This window comes from Passer montanus, unplaced genomic scaffold (assembly GCF_014805655.1).
Source record: "Passer montanus isolate IOZ18808 unplaced genomic scaffold, ASM1480565v1 scaffold76, whole genome shotgun sequence".
Classification (NCBI taxonomy): domain Eukaryota; kingdom Metazoa; phylum Chordata; class Aves; order Passeriformes; family Passeridae; genus Passer; species Passer montanus.
In genome coordinates, this window is record NW_024372813.1 from 3,546,366 (window position 1) to 3,573,534 (window position 27,169).

Below are 27,169 nucleotides of genomic sequence, written 5' to 3' on the forward strand. Positions count from 1 at the left end.
ACAACAGGAAATCTGATATGGAGACAGGTCAGCAGGATCTGGCTCCATGACTCCTGACCCCTTGCCTGCTTCCATGTACCCCTGGCACCTGGTGTGGTGTGCTGTGATGAGACCAGTCTTGTGTGGTGACCACTGGCAGGAGGCTGGTGCTGCCATTGCCCTAGCAAAGGATCCCAGTGCCCTGGGGAGATGTCAGACTTCAGGACTGCCCATCCAGGGAAGAATGTGAGGAACGAGGGAACAGAGAAGCTGTCCAACTGCTGCTTCTGACCCACCTCAGGGCCCCATGTTCTCTGTCCCCACAGCTGGTAGACTGCCCTTGTGAGAGCTGTTTCAGGAGCACAGTTGGGAAAATAAACAATAGGAAACCCCACAAATGTCAGGGGTTGTGGCTTTTGGGTGAGGTGCCTCTTGGGTGGAAATCCCCACGTCCCCCATTCAGAGTGGCCCGTCTTGCCGCCGCGCAAGGGGCATGTAAGCCGGGGTAAGCCGGAGCGTCGTTCCAATCCCTCTCCGTCTGGCTACGTCGCTGAACCCGACCCACCCGGGCAGCCCGCGCCCCTCTGAGTGCTGCAGTGTCCTCGTAGATGCCGGAGATGAGCTGTTTGCAGTCCCCTCCCCGAGGCACGAAGGACCTCTCGTGGTAGCGATCCTGCACTGCTACCCTTTCGGGGCCGAGGAGATACCGGCGGTAGGGACTCCGCCTGCTCCCCGCCCCTGTGGCCCCCCACGGCGGGTCCCAACGTCCTTGTGGGCCATCTTGTGCCCGCAGAAGTTCCACGTCCAGAACCGCTCCCGGGCGAGACCCTGGAGCCCGGCTCGCCGCTTGCCTGGGGCTTGGGGACGCGGGGCGCGGGGCGCGGGGAGCCGTCCCTTCCAGGCCGCAGGCCCCGGCCTCAGCGACTCGGACCCGGTGGACAAAGGTGCTCAGATGGCTGGTGGTGGAGCTTGACCTCAACAGGGCGGACGAGCTGCCGGAGCTCTGGCTAGGACACCACGAGCTCGCCTGGCGGCGGGGGCGGCGGCCTCCTACCCTCCGGCAGTGAGCAGCGTGCCGGCCGCCCCGGCCCGGCGCTGCGGGAGCCGGCCGTGTGGGAAGGGCGGCAGGGGGAGCTGGGGCCGCGCTGCCGCCCCAAAACGCGCCGGCCTCGCGGTGGGCCCGGCAGGCCAGGGTCTCAAGCTGCCGTGCAATAAAATCCGGAAGGATCGTTGTTTCGACGGCTGTGCCCTTTGGCGAAGGACACTGTGTGAAGCAGCCCTTGATGGAAGGAGGGTGGGCTCCCCACAGCTCCAATGTGTCTTCTCGGCTTATGATGTTCCCATCCTGTTGTTGAAAATTACACAACTTTCCTAGTAACTTCTCTAGTTAAAATTTCTAATTGTTTTAATCAGTCATGAACAGTGTAATTTTCCACCAAAGTAGCCAAGCACTTAGCAAAGGTTTGTTATAAACTGCTATTGTGGGAACACAGGTCAGGAAAATTACTAAAATTTTTAAGTTTTGCTAAACCAACCTTGATACACTTCATTTGACTAAGCATGGGAGAGACATAGTGCTGAAACTGGACCCAGAGAATGCAGAATTTATAGTCTGGAAGAACATTTTGCAGAACCCAGAGACAGAGAAACAAACAAAGACAATTCAGCAATTGTCTTATCTGGGGAAAAGATAATAAGGTAATATGATAGATACATATTATAATATTGGCTTTTCACAAATATTAAAATGGATTTATATGTGTGATGTTAAAGTAACTTTGTTATAAAGGTATTGTTTTTATTTCTGTTAATTAAGCTTAGATATAGTAGTGAAATAGCTATGCTTGTGTTAAAATGCCTGCTTGGATGGGACAACATCCAATGAACACAGGATGAGGACACCTGCTACAGATATGCCAACTATCAGCACTCATCGTCTGAAGGCAGTGTGGATCAAGGCCCAAAAGCAGGAGATGATAAGAATGGACTACAACCACAAGGAATCTGCATGCTCTAAAATGGTGGACACAAGGAAGAGCCATGCTAAATGCTTCTTGGAACGTGTAAACTAGTTTGGGGGAAAGTTTACTATGCATAAGGGGCTATGAATATGCAACAGGCTGATGTAATGGAAAAAGTATTTAAGGGGTATCCCCGAAGATAACGGTATGGTCTCTGAGTGCCAGATGCACCCGACTGAAATAACCTTTCCTCTGTGGTCCTTGTCTCTTATTGTCCTTTATTAAATTTTAAAATTTTTACAGGATGTCATGGTTTGACCCTAGCACAATGCCAGGGCCTCCATGAAGGGTATATTCCAAAAGGGTTGCTGGTGAACAGATTTTTCACAGATCCTAACAAGACTGTAAATGTAGGCTAATGAGCATGAGAAGCAAGAAATCTATAACCAGTAGAAGATAAAATACTAATTAATGAAGAGAGCTATGTATTTTATAGCCAATGAACATTAATTGCTTTACTAAAGTGTATAAATAATGAAAAGTTTTGGAAGTGTGCATGTATCATAGGTGAAGCTCCTCCTATGCACCCAGCACTGTGAAAAAAGTAATGCTGCTCTCTTATTTAAACGTAGAGTTTAATTTATCGCGACTTTTTCGGTAAAAGAGTCACCGTGGGGAATGGGACCTCTGTCCCAGGCAGGCCCTGCTGCGGGAGCGATGCTGTGGGGACGTGCTAGATGCGGGGCTGTTGCACTCACGGGGCTGCCTGGCAGGATGCGGGAGCCTGGCACTGTCCCCACGCTCCGGAGCACTGTGGGGACACGTCTGCCGCCCTGGGGAGGGCAGCTGGGGCCACTTGATCCCCGAACTGCCTTCAGGAGTGGGCGCTAAGGCCCGGCATCAAGCCTGGGGGCTGCGTGGGGTCCCAGCTCTACGCCGGGAGGAGCCGTGGCAGGGGGAAGACACAGGTATGGGAGGGCAGCTGTGGGCAGGCAGAGGTCCCGGCACAGGTGTTTCCCCTGGCTCGGCTCTCCCAAGCCGCAGGGCCAGAACTTAGCGGGCTGTCCCATGCCATCAGCGATGACCACAGCGCCCGGGCTGGGAGCAGGGAGTCCCGGAGAGCGGTGTCCTGGAGCGGGGTGTCCCCGTCGGGAAGGGACAAGCCCTCCCCGTCTGTCGGTCACCTCGCGAGCGGCCCTGGACCTCCGAGCCACCAGGGGGCGACGCATGTCGCGGCCGCCATAATTTCTACTTCCGCGGCGGACCGGAAGCACCCGCCCTTTCTCGGCGAGCGCAGCCATGGTGAGAGCGCGGTGGCGCGGTTCCCCGCCGCCATCCGCCGCCATCCCCCGCTCGCCACGGGCTGTGGCCACCCCCCCTGGGCGACAAGCGCGGGAGGGAGCCCGGCGCTTGGGTCCGGGGGACGGGAGTCGGAGGGAGCCGGGGAGGGATGGCTGGGGGGGGCCGTAATACATCCTTTAAAATGTCCCATCCTGTAGGCCCGCGGCCCCAAGAAGCATCTGAAGCGCGTGGCTGCACCCAAGCACTGGATGCTGGACAAGCTGACGGGCGTCTTCGTGAGTGCGGGCCTGGTTTGGGGTTAAAGCTGCGGTCGGGTGTGGTTTTGGGGTTGAGACTGGAGTCGGAGGTGGGGCCCGGGGTCGTGGCAGCCGCAGTCACATCAGAGGAAGTGTTCGGGTGCTGCGCGGGAGCGAGCGGTGAGCAGGGGCAATTTGACACGGCAGGAGGTGTTTGTTTAACGTTAGGGTCTTTGTGAACAGCGTTCATGTTCCCCTGTTCGTACAGGATGTGATGGGATCGTTGGATGTTCTCTTCTAATCTGCCTGTTGTGCTTTTCTACCTCCGGGTTGAGATGGATGGCTGTGCTCTGTTGAGGGCTGTGCCCTGTGAGGCAAGACATGGGGGGAACTACTGTGAATACCAAGAACAGAGAGCTTCAGCCGGTCGCTGCCTGCGTGGCAGCTGCACTTCGGGCCGCTGCCCTTCCGTGCTCTTGCGGGAGTTCTTGGCTCTATGGTTTCCTTCTCTGGGGTGGTTGATGCTGCTTGAGCCTCCAGCAGAAACTTTCTGTCGGCAGGCACCCCGCCCATCAACGGGCCCGCACAAACTGAGGGAGTGCCTTCCCCTTATCATCTTCCTGCGCAACCGGCTGAAGTACGCTCTGACGGGAGATGAGGTCAAGAAGATCTGCATGCAGAGGTTCATCAAAATAGATGGCAAAGTCCGCACCGACATCACCTACCCTGCGGGCTTCATGGGTGAGGAGAGTTGGGGCAATTCCTTAGGCAGCTCTTCTACACTGGCAGGGGAGATTTTGTGGGGCTGGCATTGTTTGAAGGATAAGGTTTCCCTGCTGGAGTTGAAGAAAAGATATGTATAAGTAGTTCTTGCTTAGTTTGGAATTGTGCACTGCAGTGAGTACCATAGTCATATACTTGTAGCCTGTAAGTGCCTGCTTGACCTGAGTACGTTGCTATTCAGATTCCAGCCTTCAGCAGTTTTTGCTAATTTGCAGTCTGTTGCTGCAAAAAACGTGAGCCTGTGCTCAAGGGTAAATCCCAGCCTCATCAGTCACACCCCAAGTGTTGTTCAGCAGTTTCTGTTTCTTTTTAAAATTGAACTTGATCCCAAGTTAGGGTAATGAGCCAATAACAGCTGCTGTTATATTTCCCTGTCTGCAATCAGATGTCATCAGCATTGAGAAGACAGGTGAGCATTTCCGCCTGGTGTATGATACCAAGGGCCGGTTTGCTGTTCACCGCATCACACCTGAGGAGGCCAAGGTGAGGAGCTTTGATGTGGTGTAAGGGTGGGCCCAGTTGGGTTTGACTGGGGCAGTGCTTCCTCTTTTGTATCTCCTGAATGAGAGCTAATGTGTCTCTTTGACAGTTGAGGCCATGCTGTACTTGAGCTTGGGGCGCTCAGAGTTGTGATGAAGCCTGTGTTGGGGGGGGATATCTCTTTGTTATGTAGAAGTAGTTCACAGGTGGCTGTAGGGTCATTGTCTGGTGCTGGAGATGATGCTGTTGGCATGGGCTGGATCAGAGAGTTTTGGAGTGGAGGGGTGTCTTGGCTTGGCCAGCTAACAGAGACTAGAAACATGGAACTGTCTGGCATAAAAGCCTTCAACTTCTTCCCAGAGCAACAAAACTGTGTACTCACCACGGATGCTGGTGAGCAGCTTCCTCATGTGTCCCTTAACCCAGGCGTGGTGTGCCTCAGCTGCAAGGCTGTGCTCTGGTTTGCATCTCCTTCTTTAAGGCAGGCTGTGCAAGCACGCAGCTGTGGGGATGGCAGAGCTGACTGTGCTGGAGCCAGCTGTGGTGTGCTTCTCCTTGTGATGCACTTCTCTGATGACTACTCTGCGTTGATCTGTGAGGGAGTTAGGGTGATAGGCAGGAGGGAAATCAGTGCCCTGGAGGGGACACATGTCTCTTCGGTCCTGGAGAAATGCAGCCTCTGTCTCTGTTGTGTGCCATGGGCTTCAGGGGAAAAATAAGGGAATTGTCCTCCTGTGAAAGTGCAACCAGTGTTTCTGGGGAGGTTGAAGCTCAAGGTGGGCTGCTACTCCCAACAGCAAAGGTGTTTTGAGGTGGGGCTGTAGCAGAGCTGCATGGCAGCTGTTCAAAAGTAGTTACTGAGGCAGGGAGCTGGACAGGTCACTCTTGTGGGCTCATGTTGTAAGCCCTGAGTGTCTGGGTGTTCTGCTGGCTGGTGGCTCTGGAGTGTAAGAGTTCCCTAGTCCAAGGTACTGCTTGCTGCCTCAGCTGAGAGGTGTTGGATTTTGTTTGCAGTACAAGCTGTGCAAGGTGAGGAAGATCTTTGTGGGCACCAAAGGAATCCCTCACTTGGTCACTCATGATGCCCGCACTATCCGCTATCCAGACCCCCTCATCAAGGTGAATGATACGGTCCAGATTGACTTGGAGACAGGCAAGATCACAGACTTCATTAAGTTTGACACAGGTAGGTCTTGCATCCCATTAAAGCACTGTACCCTTCCCCGCTGTGGAGAGCAGTCTGGAAGTTAGGTGCTAGGCATATTTGCACTGAAATAGAGAGTCAGTGGTGTCAGTCTTGGGAAGGGGTTTGTTTCCCAGGAGCATGTCCACCTGGAGCTGGAGCAGGGATTCTTCCTGCAGTGGGAAGCATTTGGCAGGGACTTGGTAGTTCTGGGGCACCAGGTAGAAGCAGCGAGCTGGTGGGGAGGTGCTTCAGCTTGTCTCTTGGTGGTGAGAGACAGTCTCAGTCAGAGCTGTGAGCAGTGCTAGCGTGGGTGGAGTGGGAATGTTTGGTATGGGCAGAGAGCCCAAGTGGAAGGACTTCACAGCACATGGTGCCAGCTCTTGTCACACCTGTATTCCTTTACTCAGGTAACCTGTGCATGGTGACCGGCGGCGCAAACCTGGGCCGTATTGGGGTGATCACCAACCGGGAGAGGCACCCTGGGTCGTTTGATGTGGTTCATGTGAAGGATGCCAACGGCAACAGCTTTGCCACCAGGCTGTCCAACATCTTCGTTATTGGCAAAGTAAGGCCATGGGGGCACCAAGTGGGGGTGGTTCCCTTCTTTTGTGAGGGGCTCTCTTCTTCTGAGGGGCTGCTGGCTGAGGCAAAGAGCCTTGGTGTTTCCTTGGGCAGGTGTCTTCCCACACAGTGGAGCTTCAGTGCTGGTCTCAGTTCTGGCTTGGATCCCTGTATTTTTCCTGCTCTGGGAAAGATGAGAAGCATTTGCAACTTCAGCAATGACTGTTTTCAAGAAGCAGCCCTTTAATCCTGAGAGCTGGGGGCTAAGCAGTGCTAAGACTTGGTGTGATCTGAGTAGCTGCTGTGACTCCTGAGTGCCCCCCAGAAAGTCTCTGCTGCTTTGCCATTCTAGGTTATGGAGGGGTGGTGTTTTGGTTTTGGCTGAAGTGCATTCTTCACGGATGTGACTGAAAGGCAGCTGTAGACCTGTGCATCCTTGGCACCTTCCTTAGGGTCCTCTGCTGCACCAGTGCCATCACCATGTGTACCTGACCCAGCATGAGCAGGGGTGGACTTCTGCTGTTTTCCCCCTTAGAGAGAGTTGTGTTGCTATCTGGGTTTCCTGATGTGAAGTGGTTTCTTCTCCCCTGCTGCAGGGCAACAAGCCATGGATCTCCTTGCCCCGTGGAAAGGGCATCCGCCTCACCATTGCTGAAGAGAGAGACAAGAGACTGGCGGCCAAACAGAGCAGCGGATAAAGTCCAGCTCAGGCTGGCTCTGGTGCTGTCAGTGTGTTAATTAAACTGTTTACTACATGGCTCTGACTGCTGGGGAGTGTCCTGGGGCTGGGGTGGGGAGCCATTGCCATTGCCAGGTCCTGCCCCCCAGAAAGTCCTGCTTCTCTGGGGCGACTCCTGTCAGTCTGAATAACTACCACAGCCTTATTCCGGAAAGGCAAGGAGGAAGGGTGGGAGAGCCTTCAGACTGCTCTGTCTGCAAAGGTGTTGGCACAAACACTTCCTGGAGGAGCAGGGATATGGGGAGAGCTACCTGGGCTCTCCTGTAGCCAGTGGTGCCAGATGAGTTTGAGGGGCTACCCCGGCCTTGTTGGCTTCAAGGGTGTTGGCACTAAATGTCCAAGTGGGGCTGCTCCTCCATGTATTTTCTGTGGAGGTGGAGGGTGGAAGTGATCACACCGACAGACTGGACTAAGTGGGAGGTGAATGGGCTGCTGGGGACACTGAGCACCAGTCTGGTCTGCAGAAGCCAAGGAGCTGGGGACTGGCTGTGGTTTTGGGAATGGCCCTGGAGGACAAGGTGGGCTGGTGTGGGCAGGGTGCCCAGTCAGGAAGGGCAGCTGCACAACTGGGCTGTTCTAGGAAGGGTGCAGGAGGCATTGTAGGGAAGGGGAGGCTGTGCCTGGCATGGTGTGCAGACTGGGGCCACCAGGTCCAGGCAGGTATATTGGCACTGGAGCAATGCCAGTGGAGAAGCTGGAGTGATGGAGGCATAGAAGAGGCTGAGGGCACAACCTCTGCTCTGCTCATCCTGGGGAAGAGGAGTCCTGGGGCCTCTCACTGCCTGCCTTGTGAGCACCTGTCTTCCAAGATGGATGAAGCACAGATGTGCACAAGTGCAAAATTTGCATCTTTTATTGGCTTCATCAAGTGTCCATGGTGAAATGTAACTGAGCCTCATGAAGTGGCTGCAGCCTGCTGTATTCTGACCTTATGCTCTCAGGAAAGCTGAATGCTCGAGGCACTGCCCATGTTCCCTCTAGTGTTGCTGTGCTGCTCCCTCTGGATGCTGTGCAGGCTCAGAGCAGCAGCATCTCCAGGGTCGTTCATGGTGCTGGCAGTGGGCTTGGTGTTGGGCTGTCCTGTGATGCACAGATGTGAGCAGCCAGAAAATCCCACATTTTCATGCACAGAGCCAAAAGCAAAAACCACTTAGTTTTTACGTTGTGAAAAAGCTTTAGCAAATAGCCAAATTGAATATTTGGGAAAGTAAAACTCTGTTGTTACACTAGCAAGAACTCCAAAATGGCAATGAAACCAACACTTGGGAAAATTTGGGGTGAAATGTGTGCAGTTTGGGGGTGGGCATTGCAATGGATTATCCAGTGTGGGCTGATTAGGTTGCTTCGTGTGGGTTATCCCAAATGCACTGTCGCGGGTGGATCTGGTGTATGTAATCTCTGTGTTTCTCGTGCATCTCCCCGCCTCCCTCCGTGTCCTTTTCCCGCTCCTCGGCTGTGATCCCCCGCTCGGTGTCCCCCCTGCAAGGGGCCCCGCGGGGCTCCCCGGGCCGGGGTCCCGCCGAGCCGCCACCGTCCGGTCAGTAGCTGCTCCTGCAGCCAAGAGAGCCGCGAACGCGCGTTGACCGAAAAAGGAGCTTTCTGCCTGCTGCCGCCCCTGGCCAAACCGCCGAGCTGCACGGGAACAGCTAAACTCGCGTGTGCGGGACCGCGGTGGGAGCCGCCTCCCGCTAAGGACACTGCGCTGCCGTCCCACGGACACGATGTCGGCGGCGCTCGGAGTGCAAAGCGCGGAACTGCGGAGCCGGTACCGTCGGAGCGCTGCTGCCCAACGTCCGAGTGCCTGGCGCCCGCGCGGGTACTTGAGTGCGGCGTGGCAGAGCACTGGGCGTGGGGCCGGGCGGTGGCAGCGGCAGATGAGGGATGAGGTCGCGGCAGCGGTGAGATGACAGAAAGCCTCAGCGAGTGCGGAAGAGCCGCCTCGAGGCCGCCCGGGATGGCGAGGAAGAAGCTGCAGCCCACCCGCCACAGCTCCTGGCCCGAGCGGAGGTGCCACATCCCGAGGCCAGAGCTGGGCGTCGCTCTGTGTGGCCAGAGCTCCCCTGAGCCCTGTTCGCCTTGTGCCGCTGCTCCTGCTCCAGCATCGCCCCTGAAACCTGCCCTGTGTCCATTAGCCGCCCCAAGCGGCAGGTGGACCGTCGAGGTGTCCCCCAGAAGCCCCTGCAGAAGGAGGGATTCATGCAAGGTATCTACAGTAATAATAGTTGCTGCTGCTTCTTTCCCTCTGCCAGAGGCCACAACTGAGTGTCAAAGTGTCCATTCTTCCCAGAAGCATCCCCAGGCGATGATGCCAGTGACTGCACACGCCTGGGGCTTGTGAGGGCCGTTAGTGTTATAGATACATATTATAATATTAGCTTTTCGCAAATATTTGAATGGATTCCATACGTGTGATGTTAAAGTAACTTTGTAATAAAGATACTGGTTTTGTTTGTGTTGTTAATTAATGTTATAAGTAAAAATGAAATATGCCCAATTTCAATTAAAAAAAAAAAGAATTTATTTTGCGACCGTAATATAGTCCCGACAGCCAACAATCAAATGGATGGCGTAACACCCCCGGGAAGTAAGCTGGGTGAACGTGGATATAGCCTCTATAGCACCAAATCCTCCTTGTCCACCCTGGCTGCTCCGAGGCAGCGGTTCTTATACTCTTTAATTTGCCCGTGGCAGAGTCCCTTTGTTTCTTCTTAGAGTTCTTCATATTCAAGTTGGGTCCTTTCTTCGGTCCGGGCTGCACAAAGCCTTCATTGATTAATGTGCTTCCCCGATTCCTGGAATCTGGCATTCAGACCAGCAGGTGTTGATGGTTCTGGTTATCTCAGATAGGTATCTTGTGGGGGGGGGGCATCATCTCTTGGGTGTCACTGGACACATGCCTCCATGAATGCCCATCTCCTGTGCAGCCAGGTTTCCTTTGCATGCAAATGTTGTGGTGCTTCCTTGTCCATCTGCCGAGGTTTCGCCATCCTGGGGAAGAAATTCTCCCCCCCCCCCCCCCCCCCCGAATATGTAACAGGCTGATGTAATAGACATGGGATATAAAGGGTGTTTCCAAACTAGCAGGCGTAGTCTTGGCTGAGTGCCAAGATGCACCCAGCCATAATAAGCTTTGCTCTATGGTCCTTGTCTCCTATGGCCCTTTATTAAACTTTAAATTTTCACAGGAGAGTGAACGTGTTTTTCACATTAGTGTCACTGAAACTGCAGGAAAAACAAAAACAACTCTCCTAAGTTTTTAGTGTTAGAGAATCAAGGCATCACTTTATTCTGGCCGGGATGTTGTTCTGGCCAGGATGTGCAAAAGAAATAATTTCATCCACACATTGCCCGGATTGTGCAGAGAAAATAATTCCATGACTCAGCTCTTTACTCGATTTTTCATGTATTTTATACAGTCAAAACCTATAGAAATTAATTGGTTCAATCTTCATAATTCCCATGTTGCGCAGTTCTTAATACTTGGTTTCCTATTGGATATGGATTTCTTCACCTTTGATGCTAATTAGGTTTTCATTCTTATCTCTGTTTTCCCAGACCGGGTGTCTCTCACTTCCTTTTGTGTATCTTCTGGGCTACTTCCAGTCCCTTGAGTTGTTAAGCTCATCAGACCTCACCTGGTGAACCATTCCTCTGAAAAGAAACTTCAATTCTCTTCTCCCTGGACAAAGGTGAGCTAAACTGACTAAAGTTACATTAAAATTAAAACATTTTACATAAAAGATTGAAACTGTATATAATTTCCAATGGTAGTACTGGCTTTACTCCCTCCAGGGCATAGGTTGAAGAGGGACAGGATGAGTACTTACTGGCTCAGAGAGGTGCTGCTGTGGCAGAGACTGAAGAGGCCATAAAAAAGGCAAGGAAATAAAAATTGGAAGCCATCCGGCGCATCTCTCTGCAGGCAAGTGAAAGCCTGCCTCTCTGGGTGAGAAGGGGAAAGATGCATCCAAACTGGTAAATTTTCCTGGCAGTGCCAAGAATCATCCAAGAATCACAGCTGAGGTGAGTCCAAGGTCCTTGGGTCCTGTCTCTCCTCTTGTGTGTCTCAAGGCCTCTTTGCTTCTCTCCTGACCCCCTTTTTTTCACATGTTGCTGTGACTACTTTATTTTGCTTCGTATATCTCTCCTTTTGTCTCTATTTTGTCTTGCTTCCTCTTCCTACGTGTGAGAAGCAGCTACTCACTTTTCATAGTTTAAAAGGTTTATTATACCTTATCAAAAATACAACAGAAGACTGAATAGAGAAGAAAAGGTTACGGTGCTGGGAGCAAAAGATTTTGCCTGCCGTGTGCTCTCTTTCCCACACAATGGAGGTTCCCCTTTTTAACCCTTTAACCCCTCCCAAAGTTTTGTCCATCAACCCCTTCTTTGCTGTCCAGTGGCATAGATTTCTTCCTCAAATCCTGATTGGAGGTCAGATATCACCCTCGTGACAAGCCAGCCCTCCCAGATGTCCCAGCTACCCCTTGATAACAATGCAAGGGGGTAAAACATAAATATAAATCTATAAAACTTTTCTTAACATATAGACATGATATTTGTCTATTAATTGTAAGAGTCAACCATCGCATTACTCATCTATCACACTACCACACTCCCTTTCCTTTTTCTGTGTTCTTCTGTGCAACACGAGTTCTGTCTCTTTTTTTCATCCTGTCTCTCTTCTGCAGCTTACAGCTGTTTTTTCCTTCTCCATCGATTTGTTCTGAGTTGAATCTGCCTCTTTTCTCCTCACAATTTATCTGGCCTGTTCTTTGGCATTTTTTTCCTCTCTGTACCTCTGTCTACTGCAGTGTGTTCCTGCATTCCTATCTGTTTCCCTACTTCCTTTTCTTTCTCTCTCTATCCTTTTGTTTTGCTAAATGTTGCTGTTTGTTTCAGTTGTGGATCTCACTTTGTGTTATAAATGACTAATATGATGGTTAGTTCTCACAATTAAGAGATGAATATTATGTGTATGTAAAGAGAAGTTTTATAGATGTGCAGTTATGTTATTTTTATATGTTCTCCCCATAAGTCTTCTTTCCCTTCACCCTTGTGTTGTAGTTTTCAGAACCCAAGACATCCCTCTGGATGCCCCGGATGGCTCAAAATCCTGGCAGGGGCTTGGAGACCCTGGCAGGAAGCCAGACACTTAGGAATTTGATCTCAACCCATGGAGAAAATTACCAACTTAATATGAAGAATTACAAGTCACAAAAGTTTAAGTAGCATAACAGTAGTTGTCACAAAGTGAAAAGGTGGAATATTGAAGAATTTTACTATGGGGGTCTAGGGAGCAAGATGGAGGGATCTGGATGTTGTCCTGATCTCCACCCTTCTTCTTCCTAGCCTCCATCTTCTTGGTCATGGTGGTACTTTGGGATTGGTTTAGAGCAGAAAGTCACTGTCGTGTTAGACAGGTGAGAGGTATTGGAACATAACTGTAAATATTGAATACGTCGTTTATACTATAAAAGACAACACTAGCCCTGTGGGAGTGCAGAGTGTGCCTCAGACTGACCTGCAGAACAGATCTCGGCAGGCCAGACAGAAAATGTTTTAGATAAGAAATAATAAACAACCTTGAGAATGACAGCTGAAGACTTCCGACTCCTTCTTCGACAGCTGGGTTGGGGAAAAGAGGCTTTTTAACACACCTTGGGGTTACCTTGACCAGAGGAGATGCCAAGAGTAGTCACTGGTTGGGGCATTTAAGGAGGGCAGGCTTGTTACTAGGAGGTGCAACCTGGCAACACCTAACCCCTAATCAAGTTGTTAGAAAGGGCTCTCCACCAATGGACAGCAGAGAAGGAATTGACTGAAAAGACTTTGGGAGGGGCCGAGAATATAAAAAGCAGAGCATCCATTTTCTAGACAAGCACATGGTCATGGAGACTGCTGGTTATGGAGACTTCCAGCGCTGTAATTTTTTCTTATTCAGTCCTTTGTTGTATTTTTGTTAAAGTTTAATAAATCTTTGAAATTTTAAAAGTGAGCATCATTTCTCACACTTTCCCTTTCCACTTTTCTGTTCATTTATTAGTTTTGATCCTTTTGCTGTTTCCCAACCCTGATATTTATTACTACACCCGTCTGGCCCTGTTTTTTCTTGTGCTTCATATTTGTTATTCTCTGTTGCTCTCACTGTCTCTGTTCCAGCATCCTTCTCCCTTTCACAGTATCCCACTTTCTCACTCCTTGGTTTCTGTATTGGTCTGTTCTTCCTCCTGTTTTTTCTTCTTGCTCTGGCCTGCTGCCTGTTGCTGTCTTCTGTCTTCTTTTTTTCCCCCCCTGCATTGCTCGCTTCAGTCCTGTCATTCTTCTACTCTGTCTCAATGTTTATAAACATAGAGACAGATGGGTTTGTGAGAAACGAGGCTCACTTTTAAACTTGAAAGATTTTAAAGATTAAACCCTAACAAAATAAAACAAAGGACTGAATAAGGAAAAATGACAGCGCTGGGAGCATAGGACTAAACCGCCATGTCATTGCCCACAAAATGGCTGCTCTGTCTTTTATATGCTTGGTGTTGCATCAGCCAACCCTGGCCCCTCCTAAAAGTCTGCTAGTCAAATCTTCTTTACCATCCATTGGTGGAGACTTCTTCCTTGCAACTTGATTGGAGGTCAGGTTTTGACATGCCGCACCTCCTAGTAGAAGTCTGCCCTCCCTCTACATATTCCAAGGCTGTCTCTTGGCAACCACGCGGGGTGGGGGACGGGGACTATGGAGAGAAGGAAGGACATGCAAACAACAAATCTCAATAAAATAACTATACATCAATAAAACTTCTCTTAACATACACATAATATTAATTCCTTAATTGCAAGAGCCAGCCATTGCATTACCCATCTATAACAAGTTTATGCAGAAGTGATTTTACAATGGTTGCAGAGTATTTTGAAGTTTATTTCCTTAGTGACTGGTAAGGAATGGACCTGAGCCATGAGTTGAAATGTGCTTACTGTCTGTATTCTCTGATGAGGGAATGCTCTAAGGAACTTGTCTGCTGGTAAAGATTAGGATTTGTTGGTCTGCGCCTTCATTTGAAAATGTCTCTTGTGCCTTGAGATGCAGAATACAGAAGTATTACCCTTCCAAAGCTATCTGAAGATAATGAAGACTGTTGCATAAAATTTTTACTGGCATTTTGTTTTCTTTTGAGGGAAATCTGATACTCGTTTATGGATATTATTTATTATAATGGTGGATAATGAGATGATTGGCTCTCACAATTAAGGAATGAATATTGTGTGAATATTAAGAGAAGCTTTATTGATGTATAGTTATGTTACTGTAGTTTAAATGCCCTCTGTTCTCCCCATAGTTCCCTTTTCCTCCTCTCTGTGTTGTTGCCATCAGACAGCCTGGGTTGCCTAGGACAGGTAAAAAGGAGGCATACACACGTGCCCCTTCCATGGGGCAGCTTGGAATGAAAAACCTTGTTGCTAGTGGAGTGCGGCATGGCAACACCTGACCCTCCAGTCAAGTTACAAGAAAGCAGTCTCCACCAATAAACGACAAAGAAGAGTTGACTGACAGACTTTAGGAGAGGCCAGGGTTGGCTGATGCAACCGCCACCCCCATAAAAGACTGAGCATCCATCTTGAAGATGGACCGGTGACATGGTAGGCAGCCATGGGGGCTGTTGCCAGCACTGTAATTTTTCATTATTTAGTGCTTTTGTTGAATTTTTGTTAAAGTTTAATAAACCTTTTAAAATTTTGAAAGTCAGCAGTTGTCTCTCACACTATTGCAGTAACAGTGGTCTGTGTGAAAATAATCACAGTATTGTGAAGTGCCTTGTACTGCTTTCCCCCCGCTTTTCTGCAGGGGAATAAACTTATACTTCAGTAGCAGTGTAACTGATTCCATGAAAAGTTCCTGACTTTGGGAATGCTGGTAAAGTTAAAAGGTTCAACCTCTTCCCTGTGGAGCTCATAGAATGAACAGCCTTACTTCTCTGTCAGGTTAAAGTGTTGGTTATTTTAAGTATCAATAATTGCATTAATCTCCAACACACATACCCACGTATTGAGTTGATGCTGTGCGTTTCATGTGCTCAATTCAGATTTATTCCCTGAGGCTACTGATGAGTCAAGGCTTTTTTACTTTGATCCACAGAGGTGAAATATTCTGTCTGACAAGCTCTTGGGCTTTGGTAGCACTCGGCAATGCAGCTCGTTCCACAAATCATTGCTCTGATTTTTCACCCTGGCACAACTCAAGCCCAGTCTGCCAGAAACAGCTCCTGTAGAGTTGCTATTCTGCTTCCTGTGTCCCTTTGTGCCTGAGACTTCCTGCTGGCTCTGTGGTCAGAGCAGTTCTCAGCCCAGCCCGGGCCTGTCAAGCAGGGCAATGCAGAAGTGCAGGTGGGCCTCCTTTTGTCTCAGCTGATGCCCTTCAGCAGTGTTTGCAGGTTAATGGGAGCTGGGAGACGCCTGCTGCTTCATGCCCAGTGTCTGGGAGGGGCTCAGTGTGCCATCACTACAGAGAGCCAAAGATGCTCAGGAACACTGGCTGATGTTCACAATAGCATATGACTGGTAGTGTTAGTGATTGATCTGGTACTTCTACAAGAAAAAAGTATGAAAAACATGTTCACTCTCCTGTGAAAATTTAAAGAGTTTAATAAAAGGCAATAGGAGACAAAGACAGTAAAGCAAAGATTATGGCCAGGTGCATCTTGGCACTCAGCCAAAAGCACACCGTCACCTTTGGGGATGCCCCTTAAATACCTTTTCCATTACATCAACCTTGTGAAATATACCAGTCACTTGTTTTAAAATTTTAAATGTTTAATAGTAATAAAATGGTTATAAAAATAGTAATACAAATTAGAGCAATAAGAATTTGGACAGTCAGAGTTAGGACAATAAAGGACAATAAAAGCAAAAAATACGAACATTCAGATGCTTTCCTAAAAAAGCATGGCTCGCTACAAAGGATTAACTCTTAAAACCAATAGCCTCTTGCATATTCATACATCTCATACATGATTCAAAAACTCTTTTCAAACAAAGGGTGTTTTCTAGTTATGGTTCAACTTCCCCCCTTTCATCTTGTACATCATGGTCAGACTCCATGAAGTCTGCAAGTAGACTAGTTCTTCATGATAAGAAGACAATAATTCTGTCTCTTTTGGATTTTAGTGTCTTGTTGCTGTTATCTCTGTGCGAAGAACTTCTTGATTATCTCATCTCTTTCTTGAGCTAGTTAAAAAGTATCTTACATAGCATAGTTTCTATTTTAACATTATGTTATAAACTAAAACTATATTTAACACACTACTTAAGAAAATTAATACAGCATAACTTTCTAACATAACACATATAATATTAATTTTAATATTTGCGAAGACCCAATAATAAAATATGCATTTTCCACAACCTGTTACATATTCATATACCCTCATGCATATCCATAAACTAGTTTACATTTCCAGGAACTATTTTACATGGTTCCCCCTTGGGTCTGCCTTTTTAACGTATGTGTGTTTCTTGGCTGTAGTTTTGGCTCCCCGTTATCACCTCCAATTTGGGCCTTTGTCCATACTTTCTTCAGACTGCAGATGCTGATAGTTGGCATATCAATAGCAGGGTCCTCATTACATGTTCACTGGATAAGTTTTTGTTCATAGCAGAAATAAAAGCAAAATTATTTTAGCATTATACATATAACATTCATCCTAGTATTTGCGAGAAGCCCACAACATAATATGTATTTATAATAAAAGCTTGGATCAGGAATTCTCACTGTGCTGTGACCTCTGCTCCCCTGCCCAGGGGCTACTCCTGTGACTTTGGGTGCACTCTTTTCCCCACCTTTCTGCCTGTGACCAGCTGCCTTTGGAAGCTTATCAGGAGCAAAAGTTCATTTGCCCAGCTGTGACTGGACAACTCTAGCAGTTTACTGCAGAGATTAGGTCAGTCTGTTGTTCTGATGCTTCATGGTTTAAAATCACTTCTGCTGTTCAAGCCAATGCTATGAATAAAGTGGACTTTCGTAGGCAGGGTTATGAATTGTTAATTATGTAATTTTATTCTGAATTGTTAATGAATGTAATATATTGTAATACCTAATTTATGTAATAAATTATGAAGTAATAAGTTATAAAGTTAAATGTGCTGTAGTATAAATGGGTGCCCACTAGAGGGGGGTGGTGAGATCTGAGTGGGGAATTTTCTAGAAAGAGATGATAACATTAATATGAACTGTGATTGGAAAACTAGCCAGCCAATGAAGCCTCAGAATTCTAGAATGATTGGCCAGGAATGCACCATCTTATGGACCAACCACCAACCAGGAAAAGGACCAATCAACAAGTGGCTTGAAATCGCAGTACCTGGTGTCTTTCTGCGAAATCAGCTCCTGTCCAAGGAAACTCCCTGTCTTGCACACAGTTTGTTAGTTTGTATCTCTGACTTGCCGTGTAGACCCCAGGCTTACCCTGAGGTCTTGTCTTCAGTTGTCTTGATTTTTAATAAACAGGTCCAAGCCTTTTAAAAGATCTTGGCCTCATTTCACCTGTTTATATCAGCCACCATTGAAACACAGTGCAGAAATAGGTTTTCCATATGGCTGGCATGGACTTCTATCTGATAAAACCTTCTCTCTTTGCTCCTGAGCTGAGCACTAGCTCTGTTTGCAGCCTCTTCTACAGTAAGAAGAGGTATTGCAATGGTAATAGCAGGAGTGGATGGTGTGAATTCTAGTCTGGGAGGGTGGATTATTTTTCACAGTTGGTCAGTTTGTTTTGCATCAGTCAGCCCTGCTAGAACTTAAGATTCAATGGCAAAAATAGAAAAGAAAACCTTCATGTTTGTATTTACCATCATTACTACACACCGAACAATTAAGTACGGTGTCACAGATGTTGGGGGTGGTGTCACAAACAGACACAACACCTGCTCTCCTGCATTCCAGTGTTGCCAGGAGCCAGGCCTGGCCCCTCACACCGAGACCTGGAGTGCAGCTTCCCTGAAGCTGGCACACTCTTTTCACACTCGCAGGGATCCCACAGGCTCTATGTCATCGCTGGGGCGGTCCGAGGCAGCGGAGCAGACTCTGCTCGTGGGGAACTTGGAGAGCCGGGTCAGGGAGGAGATCCTCTATGAGCTCTTCCTGCAGGTAGCAGATGGGTACCCTTATGTGTTGAAATGCTGTCCTAATGCTCCAGAAGAAAAATTCGACCAAGGGGATGTTCAGTTAGGAAAGCTGGACAACATGCTCTCCAGAGGTCCCTTCAAATCCCAACCTTTCACTGACAGTGTAGAAACACAAAGGAGTTCAACCTGTTTGAAGCCCGAGTTTAATTCCTGCCTGTTTTCAAGATTAAACAGTAGTCTGCTGTATAATTGTAAACTGTAAATGTGAGCTTAAGAAGTTTATCTTATTAGACTGCATGAGTAATACAAGACAAATGTAAAAGTGATAAAGATGGTCTTAGAACACAGTTTTGCATTATTCTTCTGCATAATCTGCAGCAGCCATCCAACTGCCAGCTTTTATCTGCGTCTTTAGGTCATCCCAGTAACTTGTCTTTTTCCCTTGTTTTACCTTGTTTTCATTCCCTTTTGCTGCAACAGCCTATGTTTCTCATTGTAGTCTTGCCCTGTCATTGAAAATATCAAGTTCCATATTCCTGCTATGGCATAGTCCTGAACACGCATGCCTGATCTCTAGATCTTCCCCTCCATCAAATGATGAGCAAGTATCTACTGCTACTTCTAAACTATTAATACTTGTATTTAGGAACTGGAAGGTAACTTTTGCTATGGAGTCAGTAAATTATTCTTCCCCTTTGGGAAACTAATTATTATGGTGTGGTATTCTAAAAATAATAAAAATTCTGGTTATGAAAGATTAAACATGAATGATGCTTGGTTCCCTTTAAACATTTCTAGAGCTGATTTTTGTTTGTAGAAGCCTCAGAATTTGAGCTTTGGGAATGTGGAGAGACATTTTCAAAGTAAGGAACTTATGGTTTCTGACTGTGGCTGAAGAGAAATTATTAAATATTCAAAAGACAATGAAGTGTCAGTTTCTGCTAAATAATAGAAATTTCTTTCAGGCTGGACCATTAACCAAAGTGATGATTTGTGAGGACAAAGAAGGAAAACCTAAGTCTTTTGGATATGTCTGCTTTAAACACAGAGTATCAGTGCCTTATGCAAAAGCTCTGCTGGATGGAATCTGTTTGTATGGTAGACCAATTACTGTGCAGTACTGGAGAGGTATGATTTGTAGTCCTAATGGTAAAGTTTAAGTGTAAATGTTTAATTTTTTTTAATAACAGTTTTGAATCCTGAAGCGTTTTACAAAGATAACAGTTTATAGTTGGAAAATTAATTTTTTTGTTCAGAAACAAAGACTTCCTGTGGCTTTTGTATAGGGAAGGATTCAGTCTTTGTATATTTTTGTTTGCTAAGAAAATACAATATATTGGTTCAGAACATCATAACTTGCACGCTGTGTCAGACACTGCTGTATGGAAAACAGCAATACAGGTTTTCATGCCAGATTACATTTAGGAATTGGGGTGTAACTTTGCCTTGCAGTATGACAGAAAAAATTGATTCAGTATGGCCAGCCACTGTTGAGCTCTTGGATAATTTGTAGACTAAAGCCACAAAGTTATCAGTGCTTTTGTTTTCAAGGGAAGAGGTTGTAGTTCAAAGAATATATTATATTCTTAATTTTATGTATGTAAAATAGGTGTATAAACTATGTATAGAATATATATAAAGTATGTATATAAAATATGTACATATATGTATATATTATATGTATACAAACCTTCGAGCAAGCCAGCCATCAGGCATCATTTGCAACCCAGACATTAAGGACTCATGTTCCTTCTGAGCCACTGCTCCCTTCAAAGGCTCTACAGAGCAGTTGCTGGGTTGAAGCAGAATATCTGTGGTTCTTAAAATCAGAAGCATCTCCTGTTTCTGTAACTGGGTGATGATGTTGTTCTTGTGTACTTCAACAACCCTGATTTGTGCTTCTGTAAGTGAAGAAATGAGAAGTGAACATTTTCAAGCTGTAAGATGCTATTGATTATCTGCCATAAAATGGCACCATACTTTTGTATACTACTTTAGATCTGCTAGCAGACTACAGATGACACAAAATACTTTCTGTGGTTTTTATCTGGTTAATTGAATTGTCATAACTGAATAGTCATTATGCTCTTGTCTTATTTCCAGGGAGTTCTCCCTCACCAGAACTAGACAGTTGTACAGATGGTTTTGAACACCGTATTGACTTAGAGTCTCTTGCAGAAAGGTAACAAAGATCACCTGTGAATGAACTTTATGATCATAATTTTTAAAAAATCGTATAAAGAATGTGAGTTGATGTGGTAGAGCAATTTCGAGGTTTTTCATCAAAACAGCATCTTGTCATTGCATCCTTACTGAGGGAACAGGCTGCAGTTAATTTTAATGTTTGGTTGTTAAGTTTACCAGATGGTTAGTTAGATTCAATTTTCCATACTTTATTTGTTTCTGCAATATTCAGGACCATGAGAACATACTGAACCCTGGGTTTTGTACTAACAATGTTTTCAGTTGTTGGGGAACAAAATCTGACAAGTATTTTTTTAACCCCACCAAGTTTACACCTGCATTTTTTGTGTCTATCAGCACAAGCAGCTGTCATATACATATGAATGCACAGTTATAAACCTGTTATAATGGAAGTCTGAACACCCCAGATTCAGTATTTAAGCTGAACTCCCGTGGTGAAATCTAGTACCCTTTTGTGCATGTACATAAGAGGATTGCTCATTAATTAAGCATTTGGGTATATTTCATTTGTTTTATCTTTATTTTTCATGTAAGTCCTCTTGCTAGTATCTCAGTTGTCCTCTTGGATATTCATTCCCATTGCAGCCCAAAAGTTAAGTCTCAGTACTCTGATCAGCAATATGTGGTGAACATTCAGCCTTTGTACATTGGCTTGCTATTTCTTTAGGCATCAAGAGCTTTCTGGAAATTCTCCATTTCCTGTTACTCCTTTGTCAGTGAACAACAGTTTACTTCATGATCATCCTGGCTTTCAAGAGGTGGTGAGTTAGTGCTAGAAGTTAAAAAACTTGGGAGTGTTTTTATGAAGCTGAATACATTTTGCATTTCTGCAAAAACGAGCACTTGCTTTAGGTCTCAAAATGTGCTATAAGCACAGTATTAGGACACTTCAGGATCCTCGAATAACAGGAATCTACCAAACCAAACTATTTTCTTCTTGCAAGAATATCTTAAAGGTATATAGCTTAAGAAAGCTAAAAATGGTGAAGTCTATGAAACTCTCTCCTGCACTGTGTTTCAAATGGTAGGACAAGTTGACCTCATTGGACAACAACCATGCAAGCAACAGCTTCTTCGCATATAGCTAATAGGGAAACCTTAGTTTTTCTCAATTCAGAAATGCCCAGCAGAAGTTTAAAATGTGCTAAAACCTAATCTAAAACTCAATGAATCACCAATGCCCAAGTTTGGGAAACAACAGTTTGTGGGTTTCTGGCCTAAACCTTCACATGCCTGTGTAGGTCTCTCCTTCATGATTTACTTTCACAGCAGTAGATGATGAAAACCCACACTTCGCCTCTACAAGACTCTGGTGCATCAGATCATTATCACCCTAAATTTCTTCTGAGATATTCCACAAAGCAAGGAAACTGGTCTCTTCAGGTGGAAATCTGTTCATCAAACTTACTTCCCAAACACATCATGAAGCTTCTGAGTCTGATGAAGTCTGTGGACTGATAGGACTGAAGAAACCCAGCCTTTAACGTGAGATACCAGCTGTGGACAGTCCTGCTCACCGAGTCTGACTGGGGACTGGCCAGCACTTGGAGCTATAGAAGGGGGGCAGTCTGGATCAGTTACCCTTGTTGGCTGCAGTCTGAGCAGGGAAATGGAGAGCATCTATTCTCCATCTATGGGGTGGGGGCCTGCCCTCCCATCTTCCCACACTGTGCTCTGAGAAGAGCTGCTACTTGTGTGAACTTTCCCATCTCCTCTACTCCCTTTTGAAGGCTCAAATGCATCATCTTACCCTCTGTGCTTGCTGATGGACCTACTTCTCAGTAACAAGGCAGTAGACCAGCACACACAACCAACTTCATCCCATTTTCTGCTTGCCAGAGGATGGTATTGCAGTGTCTCACATGATAGTTTGTTGAAGCTTCAGCAGAAAGTGATCTCATCACGAGTATGCCTTAACAAATCTACCTCATCTTACCTTGGCAGGTTGCTCACTTGGGAGTCTTTCAATGTCCTTGTTGGAATGCTTTGTTCCACATCGACTTGAAAATTTGTTAAACCAGGTTTGAAGAACTTGCAGGTGTGGATGCCTTTACAGTACCAACGGGCACTGCAGTTAAAAATATTTATCAAATAGAGATGAAGAAATTAAAGGAATACCATGTTTGTTTACCTTATGTGAGGACTAGCTGGCAATTTAGCCTTAAATCAGGTTGTCGCTAACTTTGTCATGAAAAATTTGTCTACTTTTCTGAACTATACTTCTTGTTGTCATAAAATAGCTTTACTCTCAAGCATTCTGTGTTATTTTATAGTTTGTCGGTATTTTAATTAAGTCACGATGCATGCAAAATGAAGTTCTTTAAAATTTCTTCTTCACAATGTAAACAACTCAAGTTTCTATTTCTCTAAATGTACCATGTTCTGGCATAGCAGTATAAAGTACAGAGTCCAATGGGTTAGCAATTTCTTTATTAGCAGTACCTTCACATTTATCCTTTTCTCCCTATCAGAATCAAGACTGCACAGAGTTATCCTGAATTTGCCACATCCAAGTGTCTGTGAAGTGCACCAAGCAGGATGAAAGAAATTGAAAATGGCAAAGTTGTGACAATGACTATACTGAAGATAATAAAAGGAGACAAAGACAGTGTGGCCAAAACTGGGGAAAAAAACCCCAAACCTGGAGAAAAATACATATTAATACTACGTGTTTTTATTATTATATTTGCTTTCATCTTTGAACTTCATTAAAGAAGGAATGTTCCAGATTCATAGTATTTTTGAAATGCATTATGCATCCCAACTTAGAATATCCTGAGTCAGAAGGGTCATGGAGTCCAGCTGGACTCGCACCCTCCATGTTGTCCCCCTTCCCATCCTCTCCCAGCACACCAGCCCCCTGGGGAACAAGTTCTCCCCAAAACCCTACCAGAGCCCACTGAAACAGCAAGGTCTGGCTTTTGTGTCCCTTCTACACAGTTTGCCACAACTGAAAGGAGTCTGGCTGGTTCCGCTGTACTTGCAATGGCCCTGTAAGTAGATGAAAATTTCATGGGCCCAGCTACATCAACCTCTTGCCTTTACTTTCCTCAATAAAAGGCATTGATTTGAAATACATTCACAGAATATTTAGTTGATGGTTGGAAAGGAGCTACGGAGATAATCTAGTCCTATCACCCCACCAATGGAGGGTCACCTGGAGGTGACGCAGGAATGTGTCCAGGTAGGTTTTAGTCTTGAATGTCTCTGGAGGACACTCCACAACCTCTCGGAAGCTGTCCCAGTGCTCTGCCATCCTTAATGTAAAGAAGTTCTTCCTCATGTTAAGGTGAAGTTTGGTTGTTCATTACCACTGAAGTCAAACGCTGTCAGCTTGTGTAGCTATTTATACTTATAAGTAGGTAATCAGAATAACCACTGGTTTATAACAAACAAAAGAGAGTTTACTTTATTGATTTTTTTTGGTAGCAGTAGAAGGACCACATTTTTGCAACATTTTTTTCAAGAATAGTTCAGTTCTACAGAAATAATTCTGCATTTAACAAGAATGAAAGTTCCACAAAAATGTGAAACAAATAATTGCTAATTGTGTGGAAGACCTGTCTTGCACTGTTGCAGCTGTCCTTACTCTTAAAATAATCTAAACCTAATTAAAAAAACTCCGAACCCAGGAATAAACCATAACAAATTGTTTACTACTGAAATCTACAAAAACATTACCTGAGCAAACCACTTTGATAACAATAAGAGCTATTTTTTGTCAATTGCTTTACAAAACTGGATCAAAATATGATGGTATATTGCAAAGCATGAAAATCAACACTAAAATGCTTTGTTATTTTTATTTCTGTGCAAAATGTTAAATGGCTGAAACAAATGATAAATATGCCACCCCTAGAATTAAAAAAAACCAAACAACAAATTAAATTATTAGATGGTGCATTAAGTGCAAAAGGCTGCTCCATGTGCTTAGATCTAGCTTTGGCTTCAATTTGGATTGAAGTAATGTCTAGAAATGCATCTCCTTTTTTCACTATGAGAACAGTCAGGCATTGGAACAATTGTGCAGAGAGCAGTTAAACAGTGCCTGTCCTTGGAAGTTTTCAGAGCAGGCTGGATAAAGCCCTGAGTAACAGGGCCTAACGTAATACCTAATCCTGCAGTGACCGGACTAAAAACTACCTGAGGTCACTTCTAACAGGAATGACTGTATTCTGACATAGTATTGTGACAGAACTACTCCTAGGAACAATCTACAAGCATTTCTGTTTGAAGGTTCGCCATCACTTATTTCCTTAGACAAAATACCCTCAACTGGTATCTGATAATTTACAAGCAAGCTTGCATTTGAAATCAAACTTCGTTGGAACTAAGTTAGACACTTACACTATCAAGTGTTGAGAGCCTGAAGTATGATTCAGCAAGGACTTTAAAAAAAAGAAAACAGACTGAAAAGTGTGCAAAACTTTATACCTGGACATCAAGCATCTCTTTAATATACATTTTACATTAAGTATACTGTGAGAATGATAAAGATCTGATTTTTGATGAACCATCAAGTATATATACTGGGAGCAAGAACTTCAATAGGCAAATGTCCCTTTCCTGCCTCCTAATCATTTTTGCATTCCTCATGGACTGACCGCAGTGCATTGAGGGCTTCCACTGTCACTGTGAGCTTTCCAATTACTGCATTGGCATCTTGTGCGTCGAAAACTAGAAGGGAAACATCAGAAAACAGCATTAGCTTTTCAACTTAAGATTTCACTTTTGTTTTGATAGTTTTATTTAGTGTTTGGACAGATTAAAGCACAACTAGCATTTGCTAAAAAAAAGGGAGAAATAAATGAATAATTTTGCAGTTCAGGTCCTCAGGCTACTGGAAATTACCCACTCCTAGACCTAGAATATACATCAATAAATGTATTTGTGTTGAAATTAATTTAGAAAGGAAACAATCAATATAATAATTGTCTATATAATGTTTTTCACAATATGTAAATAAAGATTTTCCAAATTCTATTAAACATATATCTACATACATAGGAATAGTTTTAAGTAAAAATACACCAATTAATGCTTTTTCTACACTGTGTATGATGGATGGGTCCAAATCAGCCTCGACAAATCACTCAGTGAACTGTCAACTTCAAGAGCAGACTTCAGGGGACTCTATCCTTTTTACTTAAAAGAAGAGCAGGATAATTATAGTTAATTACATCAGAGGATAACACTAATTCTATTTTCTCACTTTTTATACTGTCCTATCTCTGAGAGATACTGTTAGATGTTTTGACTACAGTATTTTTCATCCATCTTCTTGCTTAACCATTCACTTAATTGCTTCAAATGTCGCATAAACCACTTTGACATATCAGCAATGAAAGAACAAAATATGAGAAAGACATATGGTTGCAATCCTCAAAAAGAATAAAGGAAGTTTGGTATCTAACTTAAGAATGACTTTATCTTCATGCAGTAGTGTCCTCCTATGAATTTCCCCGTGTCTAGGTTTATTATTTTTCCTTAAACCAATATCCAACTCGGAGAACGTGTACAGCACTAAGCAGTGCTGTTTATTGTGCCCTGACATTTAATTGACATTTGTGTTCAGATCTGAAGAATTGATCCTTTTACAATTACTTCATCTAAGAAAATATACATATATATTATTTTGCCATGATCTGATATATTTTAACATAAAATTAATTTAAATTTTCTGTAACATCTTAATTTTCAGAAAATATGAAAGTTTATACGCTATGGATGCAATGAAAATCCCCAAAAAACTGTACAGCGTATGCAGGAAAGGGGAAAAATGCAGAAGGGAAAAAGAATAAAAGTATTTCTAGCCATTATTATAATTTTCATATATATGATTAACATAAAGTAAAATTAGTTTCAATTAGTCTGACAATTAGGGGAAGAAATGCTCCTCGCAATATTGCAGTAATTGTCATTACATGGTAATGATTAGCTTACAGTAACTAGTAATAAAACTCAGTCCTTCTGGTCCTAATAACTCTCTCAGATGATGATTAGGAATTTTAAGAGTTTTGTGAAAAGTGACTTTCAAGAATTATACCTACCTAACTAATCAATCTTATTTAATAGGAATTATGACAGTGGGAGATATTGTCACAAATTCCAGAACAAAAATCAATCTTCCAGTGAGAGATTACAAAATAAATTTTTGGAGGAGCTTTTGTACTTGGAGAAAATTATTGGTGGTGAAAAGCTTAAGTTCCTCAGCCACAGCAGGAAATACATCAGATCTGTATATTATTCTTCCAGAGTATGGAAATTTGATGATTCCCAGAATTTTCCTTATTTTCCTGTAAATTTGAGCATTATAGCAACAGTGTGGATGCAAATCATGCATGATAATGGGAATGGATAAAAAAGCCTATTTCTTTCCCTCATTACTCAGCTCCCCACTGCTCAAGTACAGGAATTACACACAACAGTAGAAGTAGTAAAGTTACATTTCCCTGGCATTTTCCTGGCGCTCACTAGAACTTTTCTATTGCAAAAGGCATCTTGTGAACATGGATGCTCCACAACCAATCACTCTTACTGGGAAAGGAGAGTGACTCTTTTGTAAAAGAGGTGCTTTCAGCTTCTTCACTGAGCTTCACCTCAAGGGGGAAAGAGGATTGAGAGG

General features: G+C 44.9%; 2 protein-coding genes and 1 long non-coding RNA gene across 5 annotated transcripts in view; 2 read left to right on the plus strand and 1 right to left on the minus strand.

The window, feature by feature from the left end:
- The first annotated feature begins 3,206 nt into the window (after positions 1-3,206).
- RPS4X (ribosomal protein S4 X-linked) lies at positions 3,207-7,246 on the plus strand. The gene is made up of 7 exons (XM_039731081.1): positions 3,207-3,242; positions 3,440-3,517; positions 4,039-4,219; positions 4,647-4,744; positions 5,756-5,927; positions 6,335-6,492; positions 7,085-7,246. The coding sequence occupies exons 1-7, from the start codon at positions 3,240-3,242 to the stop codon at positions 7,184-7,186; spliced, it is 792 nt and encodes a 263-aa protein (XP_039587015.1). The 5' UTR covers positions 3,207-3,239; the 3' UTR covers positions 7,187-7,246.
- A 3,018-nt stretch (positions 7,247-10,264) lies between these two features.
- On the plus strand, positions 10,265-23,314 carry LOC120512707. Its single transcript, XR_005630093.1, has 5 exons — positions 10,265-10,916; positions 10,999-11,250; positions 19,305-19,467; positions 20,443-20,521; positions 21,212-23,314. It is a non-coding gene; the product is annotated as an uncharacterized LOC120512707 (long non-coding RNA).
- Positions 23,315-23,926: 612 nt separating this feature from the next.
- The window catches only part of RPGRIP1L (RPGRIP1 like), a 40,827-nt gene continuing 37,584 nt past the window's right edge, over positions 23,927-27,169 (minus strand). For all 3 annotated transcript variants that reach the window (XM_039731119.1, XM_039731121.1, XM_039731120.1), the window contains exon 23: positions 23,927-25,221. In XM_039731119.1, the coding sequence (XP_039587053.1) occupies positions 25,118-25,221 (104 nt within the window). In that variant the 3' untranslated portion in view covers positions 23,927-25,117. The remainder of the gene's footprint in view (positions 25,222-27,169) is intronic.

Bases quoted from the DNA above. Each gene is read 5' to 3' on its own strand.
- RPS4X (XM_039731081.1), top strand. The intron at 4,220-4,646 runs GTGAGGAGAGTT...GTCTGCAATCAG, and splicing joins CTACCCTGCGGGCTTCATGG to ATGTCATCAGCATTGAGAAG. The intron at 4,745-5,755 runs GTGAGGAGCTTT...TTTTGTTTGCAG, and splicing joins TCACACCTGAGGAGGCCAAG to TACAAGCTGTGCAAGGTGAG.